This window comes from Notothenia rossii (assembly GCF_949606895.1).
Source record: "Notothenia rossii genome assembly, chromosome: 8".
NCBI classification, from domain to species: domain Eukaryota; kingdom Metazoa; phylum Chordata; class Actinopteri; order Perciformes; family Nototheniidae; genus Notothenia; species Notothenia rossii.
Genome location: NC_136906.1, coordinates 32,215,743 through 32,232,716, shown reverse-complemented (window position 1 = coordinate 32,232,716; position 16,974 = coordinate 32,215,743). Strand labels below are relative to the sequence as shown.

At 38.7% G+C, this 16,974-nt stretch overlaps 1 protein-coding gene across 2 annotated transcripts; it reads left to right on the top strand.

Annotated features, from left to right (window-relative positions):
* Positions 1-14,102: 14,102 nt before the first annotated feature.
* LOC307017166 (SCAN domain-containing protein 3-like) lies at positions 14,103-15,898 on the top strand. 2 transcript variants are annotated; one of them, XM_079646712.1, is made up of 2 exons: positions 14,103-15,166; positions 15,459-15,898. In XM_079646712.1, exons 1-2 carry the CDS (start codon positions 14,171-14,173, stop codon positions 15,501-15,503), a joined length of 1,041 nt encoding a protein of 346 aa, XP_079502838.1. In that variant the 5' UTR covers positions 14,103-14,170; the 3' UTR covers positions 15,504-15,898. The 2 variants fall into 2 exon arrangements, with proteins under 2 accessions (XP_079502838.1, XP_079502837.1); XM_079646711.1 differs by having other exon boundaries at positions 15,393-15,898.
* Positions 15,899-16,974: the final 1,076 nt, after the last annotated feature.

The following is a 16,974-nucleotide window of genomic DNA, read 5'->3' as shown; positions in this document are numbered from 1 at the left end:
GCCAAATTTAAGGAAGAGATTCCACCAAGACTTAACTCGATAGCATGTCTGCATGTAAGGGAGGAAACTTATACAAAATGTACACCACCCCAAATTGATCATGTTGTTGATAGTACTACAGATGCGCTGCTTATAAAATTAGACTCTGTTGCTCCTTTGAAAAAGAAGAAAATAAAACAACATAGATTAGCTCCATGACAGAATGCCGAAACCCGCAAAATAAAGCAAAAGTCGAGACAACTTGAAAGGATATGGCGTTCCACTAAACTTGAAAAATCTCGTTTAATTTGGCATATTACTCTGAATGAATATAAGAAAGCACTGCGTAAAGCGAGAGCAGCCTACTACTCTTCATTAATAGATGAGAATAAGAATAATGCAAGATTTCTTTTCAGCACTGTAACCAGGCTGACAGAGAGCCACAGCTCGACTGAGCCTTCTATTCCCATAGCACTCAGTAGTAATGATTTTATGTGCTTTTTTAACGATAAAGAAACTCTTACTCTTAGAAACCAAATCAATGACCTCTTGCCTTTGACCAGTATAGTATTATCAACAGCTCCCGGAAACGTAAGTTCTAATATTACACTAGATAGTAAACTAGAATGCTTTTCAGCAATAAACCTTGAACAATTAAATTCAATGATTATCTCTTCTAAACCATCAACGTGTATCTTAGACCCGATTCCAACTAAGCTGTTAAAAGAAGTTTTTCCATTAATTAGCACTTCTTTATTAAATATTATGAATATTTCTTTATTATCAGGCTATGTTCCACAATCATTCAAAGTAGCAGTGATAAAACCGCTTCTTAAAAAGCACAACCTCGATCCAGAGGTTTTAGCCAACTATAGACCTATTTCTAATCTTCCGTTCCTCTCAAATATTCTTGAGAAAGCAGTCGCAAAACAGCTGTGTGATTACTTAAAAAACTATGATTTATTTGAAGATTTTCAGTCTGGCTTTAGAACACAACATAGCACAGAGACAGCTCTGGTTAAAGTCACAAATGACATTCTAATAGCCTCAGACAAGGGACTTGTCTCTATTCTTGTCTTGCTCGATGTTAGTGCTGCATTTGATACAATCGACCATGATATCCTATTACAAAGACTAGAGCACTTAGTTGGCATACAGGGAACTGCTTTAGGCTGGTTTAGGTCCTATCTGAACGCTCTCAGTTTGTACGTGTCAACGATGAATCTTCCATGCAAACCAAAGTTAGCCATGGAGTGCCACAGGGCTCAGTGCTTGGACCTATTTTGTTCACACTATATATGCTTCCGTTAGGCAATATTATAAGGAATCATTCTGTAAACTTTCATTGTTATGCGGATGATACTCAACTATATTTATCAATCAAGCCTGATGAAATTAATCATCTAAATACAATTCAAGACTGCCTCAAGGACTTAAAAACGTGGATGACCTTACATTTTTTGATGTTAAACACGACCAAAACTGAAGTTATTGTACTTGGCCCGAAGAATCTACGAAACAAATTATCTAAAGATTAACTAATTAACCTCTAATAAGAAACAAAGAACTCTTATAAGGAGAATTACAAATAATACACAGGCCTACTTTAAAATAAATTAAACACAGCACTTGGGGAGTCCTCTGCACATTTGAAGGAAAAAAATATATTATTAAAATAGGCCCACTTTGAAATAAATAAAACATATAGCTGCACCCTAAAAAGAGTTAAAGGTAGGGTAGGTAAGAATGGAGAAACCAGCTCGAGTGCGCTAGAATTTGAAAATACACAACCATAAAAAATAGGCCTCTTCCTTCAGATTTTCTTACAGAGTCCCTCCTCCAACACACACGAACGCGCATCATCAATGAGGCCACGAGATACATTTGTGCACAGATGGAAGGCTGACAGGCAGGTGGCCATCCAATCATTTTAGCGCTTTTTACAGCGCTACGGCTTCCAGAGATTAATTTTTGTATGTATTTATTGTCAAAGCATTTAATATATTCATTGCTATCGGGACGTTAAGAGCATTCCATGGAATATAACAAACTGTTTTCTGAAATAAATTACATACCCCATTGAATTATGACTGAAGATTGTCAGCTGTCTTCCTCTCCCGTGTTGTTCCTCGATACGTAAAGGCTGCAGCACCGTTGACAACTTCTCTCTACATGTCAAACATACCGGTAAACCAGCATCGTTTGCTGTGAAAGCATATAACTCTGTCCACACAGAATTAAATCCTGTGTTCCTCCGGTACTTTTCTTCGATTTATCCATAGTTCGCTCATCGAGCCGGGGGTCCCAACGCGAGCGCCTCCAAGAAAAGGCGCTCGCGCGGGACCGTAGCAGGATGTGACGCATATTTTAGTTGACCTAATTAAAACCGTTTTGTTTTTTATTTATGTGTCACAGTATCACCTCAAAATACAAGATACGAAACATTTTCAACCGTGTAACAAAATATAAATAGTCCTACAAATACTTTTATTTTATTTCCTTCTTATTTTTGTCTAAGCTCAAGGGAGCCAGAGCAGAGGGCTTAAAGGGCCGCATGCGGCCCGTGGGCCGCGGGTTGCCGACCCCTGTACTAGGGCATTGCGTTCCAAAAATGCAGGGTTGTTGGTTGTTCCTAGAGTCTCTAAAAGTACAATGGGAGCCAGAGCCTTTTCTTATCAAGCTCCACTTTTGTGGAATCAGCTTCCAGTTTGTGTTCGGGCGGCAGACACCCTATCCGTTTTTAAGAGTGCGCTTAAGACCTTCCTTTTTGCAGCCCCTAGTTTTGCTGATATAGGCTTAGTTTGTCGGGGGACATCTTACTTCTTCCATCTCTCTGTCTATACCTTTGTACTCTCATGTTCCGATTAACCCAGCTTCCCCAAATTTCTTTCTTTTTGGTGTCTATATACGCCGGGATCCGGAGTCATGGATGATCCTGCGGTCCTGTGTCATGGATCGCGAGTCCTGCATCTTGAGTCGTGGCTGTGGTCCTGGATCATAAGTCCTGGATGGATATCCTCGTGGATTCATCTTCCTATTATACACACATGCATTTCCAAACATTTGGACTACCTATGTTGCAAATGTATTATCTTTTCAATTTACACACGGCATCTATTGCACGTCTGTCCGTCCTGGGAGAGGGATCCCTCTTCTGTTGCTCTCCCCGAGGTTTCTCCTATTTTTCCCTTTAAACTGTGGGTTTTCTTTGGAAGTTTTTCCTTGTACGATGTGAGGGTCTAACGACAGAGGGTGTCGTATTGTCATACTGATATTCTGTACAAACTGTGAAGTCCACTGAGACAAATGTAACATTTGTGATATTGGGCTATATAAATTGATTGATTGATTGATTTGTAACATCCAGTCATTAAGCCCATATCCGTTATCCTGGTGATAATAAGGGTAGGCTACATCAGACTTGTTTTTTCTCAGATCCATGGCTAGTTTTCAACGGTCGTCTTGGTGGGGTCCTTCGTTTTAGATGATTTGCTGAGTGGGGTGGGACTTATTGCGTTGAGTGGGGGGAGTCATCTGTAGAATTTTTTTTCACCAGTATAATGTCCCTCGCTGTTTGACTCTTTTTAAAAAGTTATTTTTCATCTATCATTTTCAACCAAGCAGCAAGAGGTCAAATATGGAAGCCCATTTCCGCCACTTGAAATTATGAGATAAAAAGTCATAATAATGAGATAAAAAGTCATAATTACGAGATAGAAAGTCATAATTATGAGATAAGGAAGTCGAAATAATGAGATAAAAAGTCATAACTATGAGATAAGAAAGTCGAAATTATGAGATCAAAAGTCATAATAATGAGATAAAAAGTCATAATTATGAGATAGAAAGTCATAATAATGAGATAAAAAGTCATAATTATGAGATAAGGAAGTCAAAATAATGAGATAAAAAGTCATAATTATGAGATAAGAAGTGCGCATGCGCTGCAGTGGCGCTCCCTTCAAAGGTCCCTTCATCACCTTGCTGCTCTCCACCATGCAAACGGCATCTAGTCCTAAATAAGGTAACTATTACAGGTGACTTTTGTAAATGTTAGATGTTACATATAGCCTATATTGGAGCTAAACTACAACAATGCAGTTCATAGCTTTGACATTACCTGTTATGAACTATAATATATAGTCTATAGGCTAGCAACTCACAGCAGCAGTATGGCTACACTATTGTCATTAGTGGCGTGAACGTTACCACAAAACTATAGGCATATATATTATAGTTCATGAACCCTTATTGTTTTTGACAACCCAGCACATCACGTAATCCAGTTAAATCTATTAGTTTCTGAAAGCAGAGGGTCATTACAGATACCATCTTTGCTCATCGAACCTACACACACCAATAGAGTGGTGCAGTGGTGACATCTTTTTGTAGGCCAACTCCTAAATTAGCATCGTTAGGGCTGCCTCGACTTGAAGTGATACTTCATTATTTTGTTCAGCAGGATAATCTCCATATATTAACATCGTTTTTAGAATAATAAAATCATAAATGCAATTGCTAGAAGTAAAAAGCTAACTTTAGACTATAAACATCTTACATCACTGTCACGTGAAATCATGTCAAAACTGCTATTTCAAAGGCGGCTAATGTACGTCGTGATGACGTTCATTTGTTAGCAATTGCTGCTTTAATGTCACATGAAAGCTACGACATATTTTATGTCGTAGAACAAAACGTCAAACTCTCGTAACCTTGTTTTAACCACAGACATTATTTTGGGGTTTTAACCAATAATTGAGTCAAAAGAACATTGACATTGCTACGTAGAAGTCCAGAAGTGCTAAAATGCTAACACATTTCTGGGTTCATTCCTGCACCACTCTATGGCTTATTCTTATATTTTCTCTTAGTACTGATTGAAATAACCACGGATAACAACAAAAATAATCAGAAAACTATGTCACAAAGTGCGAGGAATAACACTAGCAATGTTGGCTTCAGTTAAACTGATTTCCTGGTTCAGTGGCGGCTGGTGGAAAATATTTTTGGTGGGGCTATGGAAATGGTGACAAAACCATACTAGGGCATTTAAAATCAGGAGACTAAATACGAACTGTGTGTGTGTGTGTGTGTGTGTGTGTGTGTGTGTGTGTGTGTGTGTGTGTGTGTGTGTGTGTGTGTGTGTGTGTGTGTGTGTGTGTGTGTGTGTGTGTGTGTGTGTGTGTGTGTGTGTGTGTGTGTGTGTGTGTGTGTGTGTGTGTGTGTGTGTGTCATACTTGCCAACCCTCCCGATTTTCGCGGGAGACTCCCACATTTCTCCCGATTTCTGACCAAATCAGATTTACTCACGACTGTTTCCACTCGGACTTTAATACAGCTACACCATTGTTTGGTTTCCATGGTAGCGCGTCTCTTTAGCAGCGCGCGCAACTCAAAGTCTGAGAGGGTGAGGAAGATGAAAACTGAACAAGAATTGACAACTCGACCCTCTGATCACTCCTTTCCTGTAAAACACAGGTCCAGCCCACACATATGCTCCATGGTGCCACAGGCATTGCCCTTACAACTACAATAAGCATGTAAATGTTAATCTACAGCTCCGGCGATCCACTAGCACCGGAGTCTACACCTGCAGACAACTACTGTAGCGTCACCTTGGATACGAGTCCAAACAACTCACAGACACACAGGCCAGGGCGCTGAAAGGGCACCCTTTGAGCATCAGATCTGACGACGCTGATTGGCTGAAATTATGTTTCGGCGGCATAGTTTACAGATAGCAACAGTCAGCTTGTTGGCTGCTGCTGCTCTGGCTAAGGGCTCCTTTGTACCGCCCGGACGAGAGAGGGTAATGATACACGCTGCGGCCAGGCAGGAAACATGTGACTTATCAGGAATTTTAGACATCGTAAAACAATTTTAAACGAGATTTTATTGTAGATTATACATTTTACTGATACCAACTATATAATATTTACCTTGTTCTTTAAAAATAAAAATAAAAAATATATATTTTTTGGAAATATATTTTTTAATGTATTTTTAATTTTTAATGACAATCAAACATGTGACAAGAGGGGGGCGGCGCCCCTAGCGCCCCTATGGGCCGGCCGCCACTTACCTGGGTGCATGCTGGGAGACTTTCTACCACGATATATCTACCCTCCCAGAATAAAACGTTCAGGTTATGGTTAGCATGTCTGCCGAACTTGAAGCTTAAAGAGCTTACAAAATGAAGGACAATACTGTTCTTATTACGATATATACTAGTATTAATGGGAAATAATTTCCGGCTGTATTTATAAATCGTGATTTATGACAACTTTCCATGCTCGCCTCCGATGTTACACGACCGCTCCGAACAAAACAGCTTTCGCCGGTTAGTGGCGTCACGCACGTCAAGGTACGTCACTTGTTGAACAATACACTACCTATATGGCTGATGTCGGACTCTGGAGACAGAATCGAGTGACAGTGAGTCGTCAATAGACTCGGTGCACTTTCAAGAAGAGGAGGATTTTATTGAAGAGGATGCCGGTGTGGTGGAATCAGATCATGCGGGCCAGTCTAACGTGGTGGAACCATACCATTTTGAGCCACAGTATTCAAGTAGCGGTAGAGATACAGACGGGAGAGAACATGGGGATGATGATCCTGGATTTGGCGGAGATCGGGTGCGGCAACAGAACACAGACTGGTATACATTTGACTTTAATTCATAGAGATTCTCAATAAATAGTAAATCAATAATAATACATTGTAATGTAGCAGGCACACTTGGCTCAGGTATCAGAAAAGAGACTGGTATATACATTTGACTATAATTCATAGATTCTCAATAAATAGTAAATAAATAATAATAACTCTGCTGAAAAAACCAGCTTAGATCAATGTAGCTGGTCAGGCTGTTGTAAATTGACCAGCCAGTATATATTAGGCTGCAATGGTTGGTTGGAGAGGGGTTTTGGACACTTCAGCTGACCAGGATGTCTGGTTTATCCATCTATCACCAGCTTGTTTTTAATAATAGTATTAAATATACCATGCTGGAAGCTTACCAGGATTCTAGGTGACCAGCATACATTAGCATAAAAGTATTTTAATTTAATAAATTGCTAGTTAATATAATAAAATACACAGTAACAATACAATATCTATACAAATAACAACCAACCTGCAAATCAACCTATACATCAAAAATAAATATATTATCTTAAACCGGTGCATTTGATTTAAAATAAAAGTAATAAATAGAATTCAATATTTAAATGGTAACAAAAACCATAACACTATATATGATAAGAAAAAGGCAACAAAGAAAGTGTTTTTTGTTTTTCCTTGTTCATGTCCATAATGTTTCCCGTTATGTAGCCTCCAGCCTTTCCCAATCTGGCCTGCATTTCTGTCTGTTGAAGCCACTTCTTCAAGCAAACTGAAAAGAAATGTACAGATATAAGTACAGTGTAAAAAGAAAACTTGACATTTACGTTAACATTTGGGCTGCTGTGGTTGCCAGAACTTGATCGTTAAAGTATAATACATTACAAATTACAGTTGGTTGGCATAGACGTTACAGTCAACAATTGCTTATGGTGAATTACAATGGCAAAAACAAATAGAGCTATTGTACACGGTGCAGCTGTATTATCTGGGAAATATAGTAATCGGATCAGGATTCAGTATTGGCCGACAATCAATATCAAATGAATCGGATCATTATAAGCATCAGCACTTGATCACGTTTGTCGACTTGCAGCCTAAATAAAAAGATAGCTCCCCAGCTAGAAATGTTTGGTTCTAAAAACATTCTGAGAATGTTACAGTCATTGTTCTAGGAAGGTTTTCAGCGGGAAGTTTTTGTTTGGTTCCCAGAACGTTCTTCTGAAAGGTAGGATAACGTTCTCTAAAAACATTCTTAAAATGTTTGCTGATAACTTTGTTAGAACATTATGCCCTCCTATTCTTAAAACGTTTTCAGCGGGAAGTTTTTGTTTGGTTCCCAGAATGTTCTTCTGAAAGGTAGGATAACGCTCTCTAAAAACATTCTTAAAATGTTTGGTGATAACCTTCTTAAAATGTTTTTGAAAACATTGTTAGAACATTATGCCCTACTATTCTTAAAACGTTTTCAGCAGAAGCTTTTATTTTGGTTCACAGAATGTTCTTCTGAAAGGTAGGATAACGTTCTCTAAAAACATTTTTAAAATGTTTTTGATAACATTGTTAGAACATTATGCCCTACTGTTCTTAAAACATGTTCAGCTGCAAGTTAGATTTGTTATGTTGCCAGAATTGTATTATTTTAGAGAAGGATAACATGGTTTATGTTAAATAAATTATGCAAATGTTCTATGGTAACCATTTACTAAAATATGTTTACATTATTTGAACATAAAGACATAATATTCCTGCAATTGTTCAACTCAAAATTCCTGGGTAAGTGGACTGACCACTGTGTTCATTAGGATGATTATGATAGTTTACTTAACTATTGGAATTTGACCATGAACACATGTAAAAGGATGACACAGAATCAGCTGGTGAAAGTAACATTTGTTTATTAGAAAAGGGGATCTGGGAGTGGAGGTTGGTTATGTGGGAAACAGTTGTTCCAGGGTGGGTAAAGAGGCCTAGCTGGTCTTGGGAGTGTGGAAGGCCTTGGATTCCTCCTGGGAGAGACACAAAAATCAGTGTGAGGCAAAAGCAGGCAAAGTTGTCAAAGAATATGCTGGTAAAAAGCTAGAGCGGCACGCAACAAACCGTTCACGGCAACAGTCCGGCAGGGAATCAGTGCAGGCTGCAGGCTTTCATAGTGTGGCTGACGAGCAGGTTGCAGCTGTGGTTGATTGGAGATTGCTCCCAGCCGTGTAGAGCATACCAGCAGGCAGAGAGAGAGACACACAGTAGAAAGAAAGACATACAAACACTAACAGGGGTTTCAGGGACGGGCAGCGATAGTCGGTCCGTTCTTCTATATGTCTGTCTTTGGTTTTCTAAGTGTTATTCGATCCATATGACAATAGAGATACGTATGTGTATAAACAACAAAAACACTTGGGGTAGGCTATAATATTCGAACAATGTTATCACCAAACATTTTAAGAATGTTTTTAGAGAACGTTATCCTACCTTTCAGAAGTACATTCTAGGAACCAAAATAAAACTTCTCGATGAAACCATTCCTAGAACAATGAATCGTAACATTCTCAGAATGTTTTTAGAAACAAAAATGTCTAGCTGGGAACTCAGACATGCCTACGCAAACATGCAATATCATGAATTACGTGCTTGTTTTTTTCTAAAAAGAAAAATGTGGTGACATCAGATTTAAAAAAAAAAAAACATCCTTTTCAAACAAATGCAAAAACTTTGTTTTTTAAAGCGCACTACAAATAAATCTGACGTTGACCATGACCCTGTTAATATTTCGCATCACAGGAACATTTTATAAAAAAATAATAACCTCCTGAAAACATTATCCAAATGTTGCTTCCAAAATGTTCTTCTTTGGTTATCATGTAACATTGAGAGAATGTTCTATAAAAGGACATATTTAATGTGTTACCCCAACAACGTCCAAAACACATCCTTAGAATGTTGGAGGCAAAACATTCCACCTTTGTTGACATATCACATTAAAGGAACATTTTATAAAACACTTTCTGTCATCTCAGGCCTCAATAACATCCTGAAAACATTTTCAGAATGTTGTTTGGAGAATGTTCTTTATTTGTTATCATGTAACATTGAGGGAACGTTTTATAAAGAACATCTTTAATGTGTTACCCCAAGAGCGTCCAAAACACGTCCTTAGAATGTTGCAGGCAAAACGTTCCACCTTTGTTAACATATCACATGAAAGGCCTCAATAACATCCTCTGAATGTTGCAGTTAAAACGTTATGTCTTAGTTAACCTTAAACCTTATGGGAACATTATTTGAACAAATAAACATCCTAAAAAGGTTCTTTGAACATCAGATTAAAACATTCCTTTAAAACCTTGTTAGAACCAATTGGTAACGTTAGCCAAAGTTGTGAGAACGTTCCCCGCTAGCTGGGATGTATTTATTATAAACGTTAGTCCTTAACATCTATCACTGTGTATATCACCATTCAAACATATTTTAAAAGTTGAACAAACCCCACACAGCTCTGTGAAATGTTGACTTTATTTAATCATTTCAGTAAAAACTAACGTTCATATTTCTCTTTTTGATTATAATACTGATGAACCTTCAAAACAAAGCACTTTGGCAACTTACCACATACGTTTTAAAATGCTTAATAAGCACCGTAAGTTTCATGATATAATTTCTCCGTCATAATCGGTTGTTTCCGTGAACGGCCGACTGTTGTGATGGCAAATGCTGCGGCTGCAAGGCATTGTGGGGCAGCATTTTCTCCTCTCCTTTCGGTAAGGGAGGTTCAGTAGTTCCTAAGCTAAAGGAGGTTATAAAGGAAGTTTGAAACCTCCTTTCCTATTATGTAGAGAATTTGAACGGCACTTATTATTAAGATGTATGCGCTCATACATCTTAAGAATGTTTTTAGAGAACGTTATCCTACATTTCAGAAGAACATTCTGGGAACCAAACTAAAACTTCCCGCTGAAAACGTTTTAAGAATAGTAGGGCATAATGTTCTAACAATGTTATCAACCACATCTTAAGAAGGTTATCAAAAACATCTTAAGAAGGTCATCAAAAACATTTCAAGAAGGTTATTACCAAGCATTTCAAGAATGTTCTTAAAGAACGTTATCCTATCTTTCAGAAGAGTATTCTGGGAACCAAAATAAAACGCCCCGCTGAAAACGTTTTAAGAACTGTAGGGCATAATGTTCTAATAATGTTATCAAAAACATCTTAAGTAGGTTATCACCAAACATTTCAAGAATGTTTTTAAAGAACGTTATCCTACCTTTCAGAAAAAAATTCTGGGAACCAAAATAAAACGTCCCGCTGAAAAAATTCCTATAACAACTAATGGTAACAAACATTTCTAGCTGGGAACTCACACATGCCACCGCAAACATGCAATATCTGCTTACAGCTCATAATGAATTACGTGCTTGTTTTTATTTTTCAAAAGGAAAATATGGTGACATCAGATTTTTTTTAAAACATCCTTTTCAAACAAATGCAACAAGTTTTTCTTTTAAAAACGCTCTAGAAATAAATCTGGCGTTGACCATGACCGTGTTAATATTTGCCATAACAGCAACGTTTTATAAAAAAAGAATAACATCCTGAAAACATTTTCAGAATGTTTCTTGGAGAATGTTCTTCAATTGTTATGATGTAACATTGAGGGAATGTTTTATAAAGAATATCTTTAATGTGTTACCCAACAACGCCCAAAACACATCCTTAGAATGTTGCAGGCAAAACGTTCCACCTTTGTTAACGTATCACATTAAAGGAACATTTTATACAACCCTTTCTCTCACCTCAGGCCTCAATAACATCCTGAAAACATTTTCAGAATGTTGCTTTGAAAATGTTCTTCATTTGTTATCATGTAACATTGAGGGAACATTTTATACAACCCTTTCTCAACCCTTTCTCAAAAACTTTCTCAAAAACATCCTCTGAATGTTGCAGTTAAAACGTTATTTCTTAGTTAACCTTAAACCTTATAGGAACATTATTTGAACAAATAAACATCCTAAAAAGGTTCTTTGAACATCAGATTAAAACGTCTCTTTAAAACCTTGTTAGAACCAATAGGTAACGTTAGCCAAAGTTGTGAGAACGTTCCTCGCTAGCTGGGTCCACTCCTCTCCTAACACTGCTTACCTCTAATGGGCCTTGGTAGAACTAGTGTCCTAGTCATAGGGTCCAGAACTGACTGAAGACATGTGGAACAGAGGACAGGCATGGTCCCAATTACAGGAAACTGGAACTTTGAACAGGTGTTTTCATCTTTTCTGCCTGAAGATTCACAAGTTCTTGATCAGGTGTTTGATGTGGGCTGGCATGATCCTTTCTGCAGTGATAAATAAAGAAAACAAAGAAAACATTTTTAAAAATAGTAATGATGGTAACAACAATAATATTAGTATAACTATTTATATAGCACTTACACAATTGCAAAGTGATTCTCACAACAAAAATAAAGAACAAAACAATATCAACAATAAAAAAACAAATCATTATAGGAATGTTAAGAGACAAAGAAATGTTTTTTCAGTCATTACAATGCACTGTTGGAAATTACCTTCCAAAGGCTAAATTCAAAGTCAATACCATAAATAAATGGGAACCAAAGTGCTTTACCTGATAGAACACGTTCCACACGGAGCAACAACCATCCAGCTGGGTTTTTTGCTGCATATCATCTCCTCCCTCTCTCTCTCTGGTGTTAGGTTCCAGTAGATCTCTACCATCCAATAAAACTGAAATTCCCCGAAAAATCATATTAAAATAGTTCAAAACAATTACTTTTTTTTTGGCATTGAAATGGATTAGAATCTCACCTTTTTCCTGGATGTCAGGAAGGCCAGGACGTCATTCCCTTCAAGTCTGCAACTAGTCATAGGAGTTCAAATGCAAAGCCTGAACGATGACAAGAGCGAGAGATTTACATTTTACAATTATATTTTTAATTCATACCAGAGCAGTGTGTACATAGGCCCTGTACGACATGCAGAGAACAGATCAAATCCCCTGACAGACTCACACACTTTGGTGATGTCCTCATCTAATAATGTTTCATTTTTTAGCAGCAAAGTAACATTACTCAAAGTATATGTCGGACCCAACTCATTTACAGTATCCCAGCTAGAAATGTTTGGTTCTAAAAACCTTCTGAGAATGTTACATTCATTGTTCTAGGAAGGTTTTATGCGGGAAGTTTTCTTTTGGTTCCCAGAACGTTCTTCTGAAAGATAGGACAACGTCCTCTAAAAACATTCTTAAAATGTTTGGTGATTACATTGTTAGAACATTATGCGCTCCTATTCTTAAAACGTTTTCAACGGGAAGTTTTTGTTTGGTTCCCAGAATCTTCTTCTGAAAAGTAGGATAACGTTCTCTGAAAACATTCTTACAATGTTTGGTGATAACCTTCTTAAGATGTTTTTGATAACCTTCTTAAGATGTTTTTGATAACATTGTTAGAACATTATGCCCTACTGTTCTTAAAACGTTTTCAGCGGGACGTTTTATTTTGGTTCCCAGAATGTTCTTCTGAAAGGTAGGATAACTTTCTCTAAAAACATTCTTAAAATGCTTGGTAATAACCTTTTTAAAAAAAAATTGATAACATTGTTAGAACATTATGCCCTACTATTCTTAAAACGTTTTCAGCTGCAAGTTAGACTTTTTTATTAAAATGTTATTGTTTTAGAGCAGGGCTTCTCAAACTCTGCACCAAGGTCCGCATCCGGACCGAACTGCAAATCAATCCGGACCGAGCCCTGTGTCCCATTGTAAAAAATAATAAAAAAATAAAAACGTTCTGATTCTGATGTCAATTAGATTGCTTTGTTGTAGGGTTAGGAGAAACAGGAGATGTCTGAGAAATGAGCGGAAGTGCTCTCTTTTCTTCTCTCCCTCTCTCTCTCTCTCTCCCTCCCCTGACAGCCTGTCAGTACCTCATGCAGCTCACTGATCCAGTAATGAGTGACCCGACAGTGAAGAATAAACATAATTATAACTAGTTTAGCTTGTTCAGGAGGTAGATAAAATAACTAAATATGTTAGGTCTGACTAGATCTGTGTGTTTTGCTCCGCTTACCGGTCCGTCACAGCGGCAGGATTTCTGCTTCACACACGGAGCATACCTCTATTTTACTGTCTTTTTCGGACACCTTCAAATACTGCCAGACTGGTGAAGCCATTTTGGCGATGTTGTTTTGTCAGGCACAGAGAAAAGTGTCATGTATTTTACGTCATGTGATCGGCTCTCCTGATCGGCCTTTATAGAGAGCACCGATCGATCGGCCGAGTGAATATCGCCCGATAACGATCGGCGGCCGATCGACCGGAGCATCCCTAAAATGAATGTATATTTTCTTGTGTCTGATGAACGTGCATATACATTTACTTGTGTGCGCGAGCGTGACACGCATTGCAGAGTTTAACTTGACTTTCTAATGCTCCCATAAAACATTGGTAGCATTCGGGAGGGGGAGGAGTCAGGGATCGAGGGAGTTTTTTCCAAATCAGAAGCGCAGCTTCATTGCTATGATATTTTCCTGCACACGTTATTGCAAATGCTGGTAGCATGTCGTTCTCAAAGTTCGCAAAGCAAAGGAAAGTTGAACAAGAGAACCGAGAATTCAAAGAAGAATGGACAGAGAAATATGCATTTATTCTCCCACAGTCCAGCACCAAACCAATGTGCTTGATTTGCACAGAAACCGTGGCCATCATAAAGAGTGGTAATGTGAAACGCTACTATGAATCAAAGCACAGCTATTTTGAGCGGCAGTATCCCCAGAACACAGAGGTGAGGACAGCAAAACTTGCTAAGTTAAAATCTGCGTATCAAGCTACAAACAGTCTGTTTGTCAGATCTACGTCAATGCAAGAGAGAGTAAATGAAGCCTCACTCAGAGTGACCTGGGGTCTGGGCAAGCACAAAAATACCTTTTCTGATTCAGAAGTAGTGAAGGAGTGCATGACTGAAGTAACTGAGGCTTTGTTGGAGGGTAAGGAGAAACAGGAGATGTCTGAGAAAATTAAGCAGATACCCTTATCAAACTCCACTACAACCAGGAGAACTGAATTAATTGCTAAAGACCTGGTGACACAGCTGACGGATGACATAAAAAATGCAGAGTGCATTTCATTGGCTGTTGATGAATCAACTGACAGGACTGACAACGCCCAGCTAAGCGTCTTCGTTAGGTATTACAGTGAGGCAAAGGGAACATTTTGTGACGACATATTAGGCCTCAAAACCCTCCATGGCCACACCAGGGGAGAGGACATCTATGAAGCCATCATGCAGATGCTGAATGAAATGGGAATTGACCTCAAGACTGTGGTGTACATTGCAACTGATGGAGCTCCAGCCATGATTGGGAGAGAGAAGGGAGCTGTTCAGCGGCTGAAAGAGCACCATCCAGACCTGCTGTCATACCACTGCATCATTCACCAGTCAGTGCTGTGTGTCAATTTTGGAAAAGAATACTCAGATGTCATGGAGACAATTATGAACTACCTGAGAGCCTCCTCAGCCCTTCAGCACCGCCTTTTGTGTGCATTTCTGACAGAGGTAAGTGTATTACTCTTGGCTGCATTGTATGATGGCCAGTCATATGTATTAAACAGACTAGGTTTACTTTGTTAAAATAATTACTCTTATTTTGCTGTGTGTGAGTATACTTGACATTTGGCTGAATCAAAAATGAAAAAAGTATTATTTTGAGTTCATAGTAAAGAAAATGATGTGTGTGTCTGTCACTGTGTGTCATTCTCTCTCTCTCACTCTCTTTCACCAGGTCAATGCAATTTATGATGACATTCTCCTTGTTACGACCCGGGGTCGTTATGTTGTTTGTGTGCAGGTATTTTCTTCCTCCTCCTGTGTCTGTGTGGCTGCGTATGAGTGAACAGGTGGTGCCCGGTAGCTGATTGGCTACCCTCGACAGTCTGATTGGTCCACCTGGGGAGACGGGAGGATATTTAGCGGCAGCCGTGCAGTTCCTCGGCCGCTCTCACTGACTCAACTTCTCCTACTCCCAACGCTGCGCTTATTCTGAGATTATGTTCTATGGTGCTGTGTTCACACCTTGATGTCATTGTCCTTCTCCTCTGGCTGTGGGCCATTTATACCTTACCTGTCTTTGAAAGACAGACGTATGTTCTTAGGAGTACAAAACCTTTTTTTGTTTTTCTCCTCCCTTTTTGGGTTGATCATTTTCTCCTGTTTAAGTTAGTGTAGGTAAGAAGCCTGTATATTTATTTTCTCGGTTAGGTAAGATTTTGAGTTCTAAGGTTTGTTTCTTTTTTGTTGGTTTTATTACTCCTATTTTGGTATCATTTTTGGTAAATAAATTTACCAACCGCTTTCTCTGACTCAGTGTCCGTGTTCTTGGGTGTGGGAAGAGTGGGGGAGAGTGCGTTTTGTGCTGCGCCTAGGTTCCCCTAGACCTGGGCGTAACATAAATTGGGGGCTCGTCTGTCCGGTCTTTCCGTTTTTTCGTCGTGTTCATCGTGTTGGGTAAGCATGGCTATTTTTTTTTCTTCTCGTACATTCTGGGTCTCTGGTTGACAGTTTTCTGGTTGGAATTCACAATGGAGAGTCAATTAGAATTATTTACTACTGACCCTTCCATTGAGAGATTAGATGACTGCACAGTTGCAGATTTAGTGTTAATTGCACCGTTTTATGACGTGTTTGTGCCTACAAAAACAAGAATTGAAAGACCTCTTGTGTGCAGAGTTAGTCAAGAAGGGTGTTTTTGAGGAAAAACATGAAGTGGTGGATCTCGCAGGTTTGTCCACCCCACTCCAAGACCTGCCTTACCAAGCTGGAATGTCTGCAGAGGAGCTACAGCTCACTCTGCGCATCAGGGAGGTAGAGCTAAGACACAAGGAGTTGGAGGTGGAAGCCATGCTCATAAGGGTAAGAACCCTGGAGATAGAGCGGGGAGCCGCTCTACCATCCAGACAATCATCTACCCATAGACCACACACAAATCCCCATGACAGTTTTGATGTGAGTAGGCACATAGCATTAGTTAGACCTTCCAGAAAAACGCGGGCAAAAATCCTTGATTATGCGGGCTAAAATCCTTGATTATGCGATTAAACATGCGGGGTTTTTATGTGATTTTATGCGGTGAAATTGCGGGAAGTTGCGAAATATGCGGAAAGTTGCGAAATATGCAAAATATGCGGGAAAAAATAATAACATTTTTTTTAAATATTGGGCTGTCTTATTTATTCTCTCTCATACACAACCTGCCACTAACGTTAAACCCCTTTACTATTCAATTAAACAAATTCAATGTTTATTTATTGTAAAAGCAATTGGGCTATTTTAATCTCACACACACACACACACACACACACACACAC

Bases quoted from the DNA above. Each gene is read 5' to 3' on its own strand.
- LOC307017166 (XM_079646711.1), top strand. From the start codon at position 14,171: ATGTCGTTCTCAAAGTTCGCAAAGCAAAGGAAAGTTGAACAAGAGAAC. The intron at 15,167-15,392 runs GTAAGTGTATTA...CTCTTTCACCAG, and splicing joins TGTGTGCATTTCTGACAGAG to GTCAATGCAATTTATGATGA.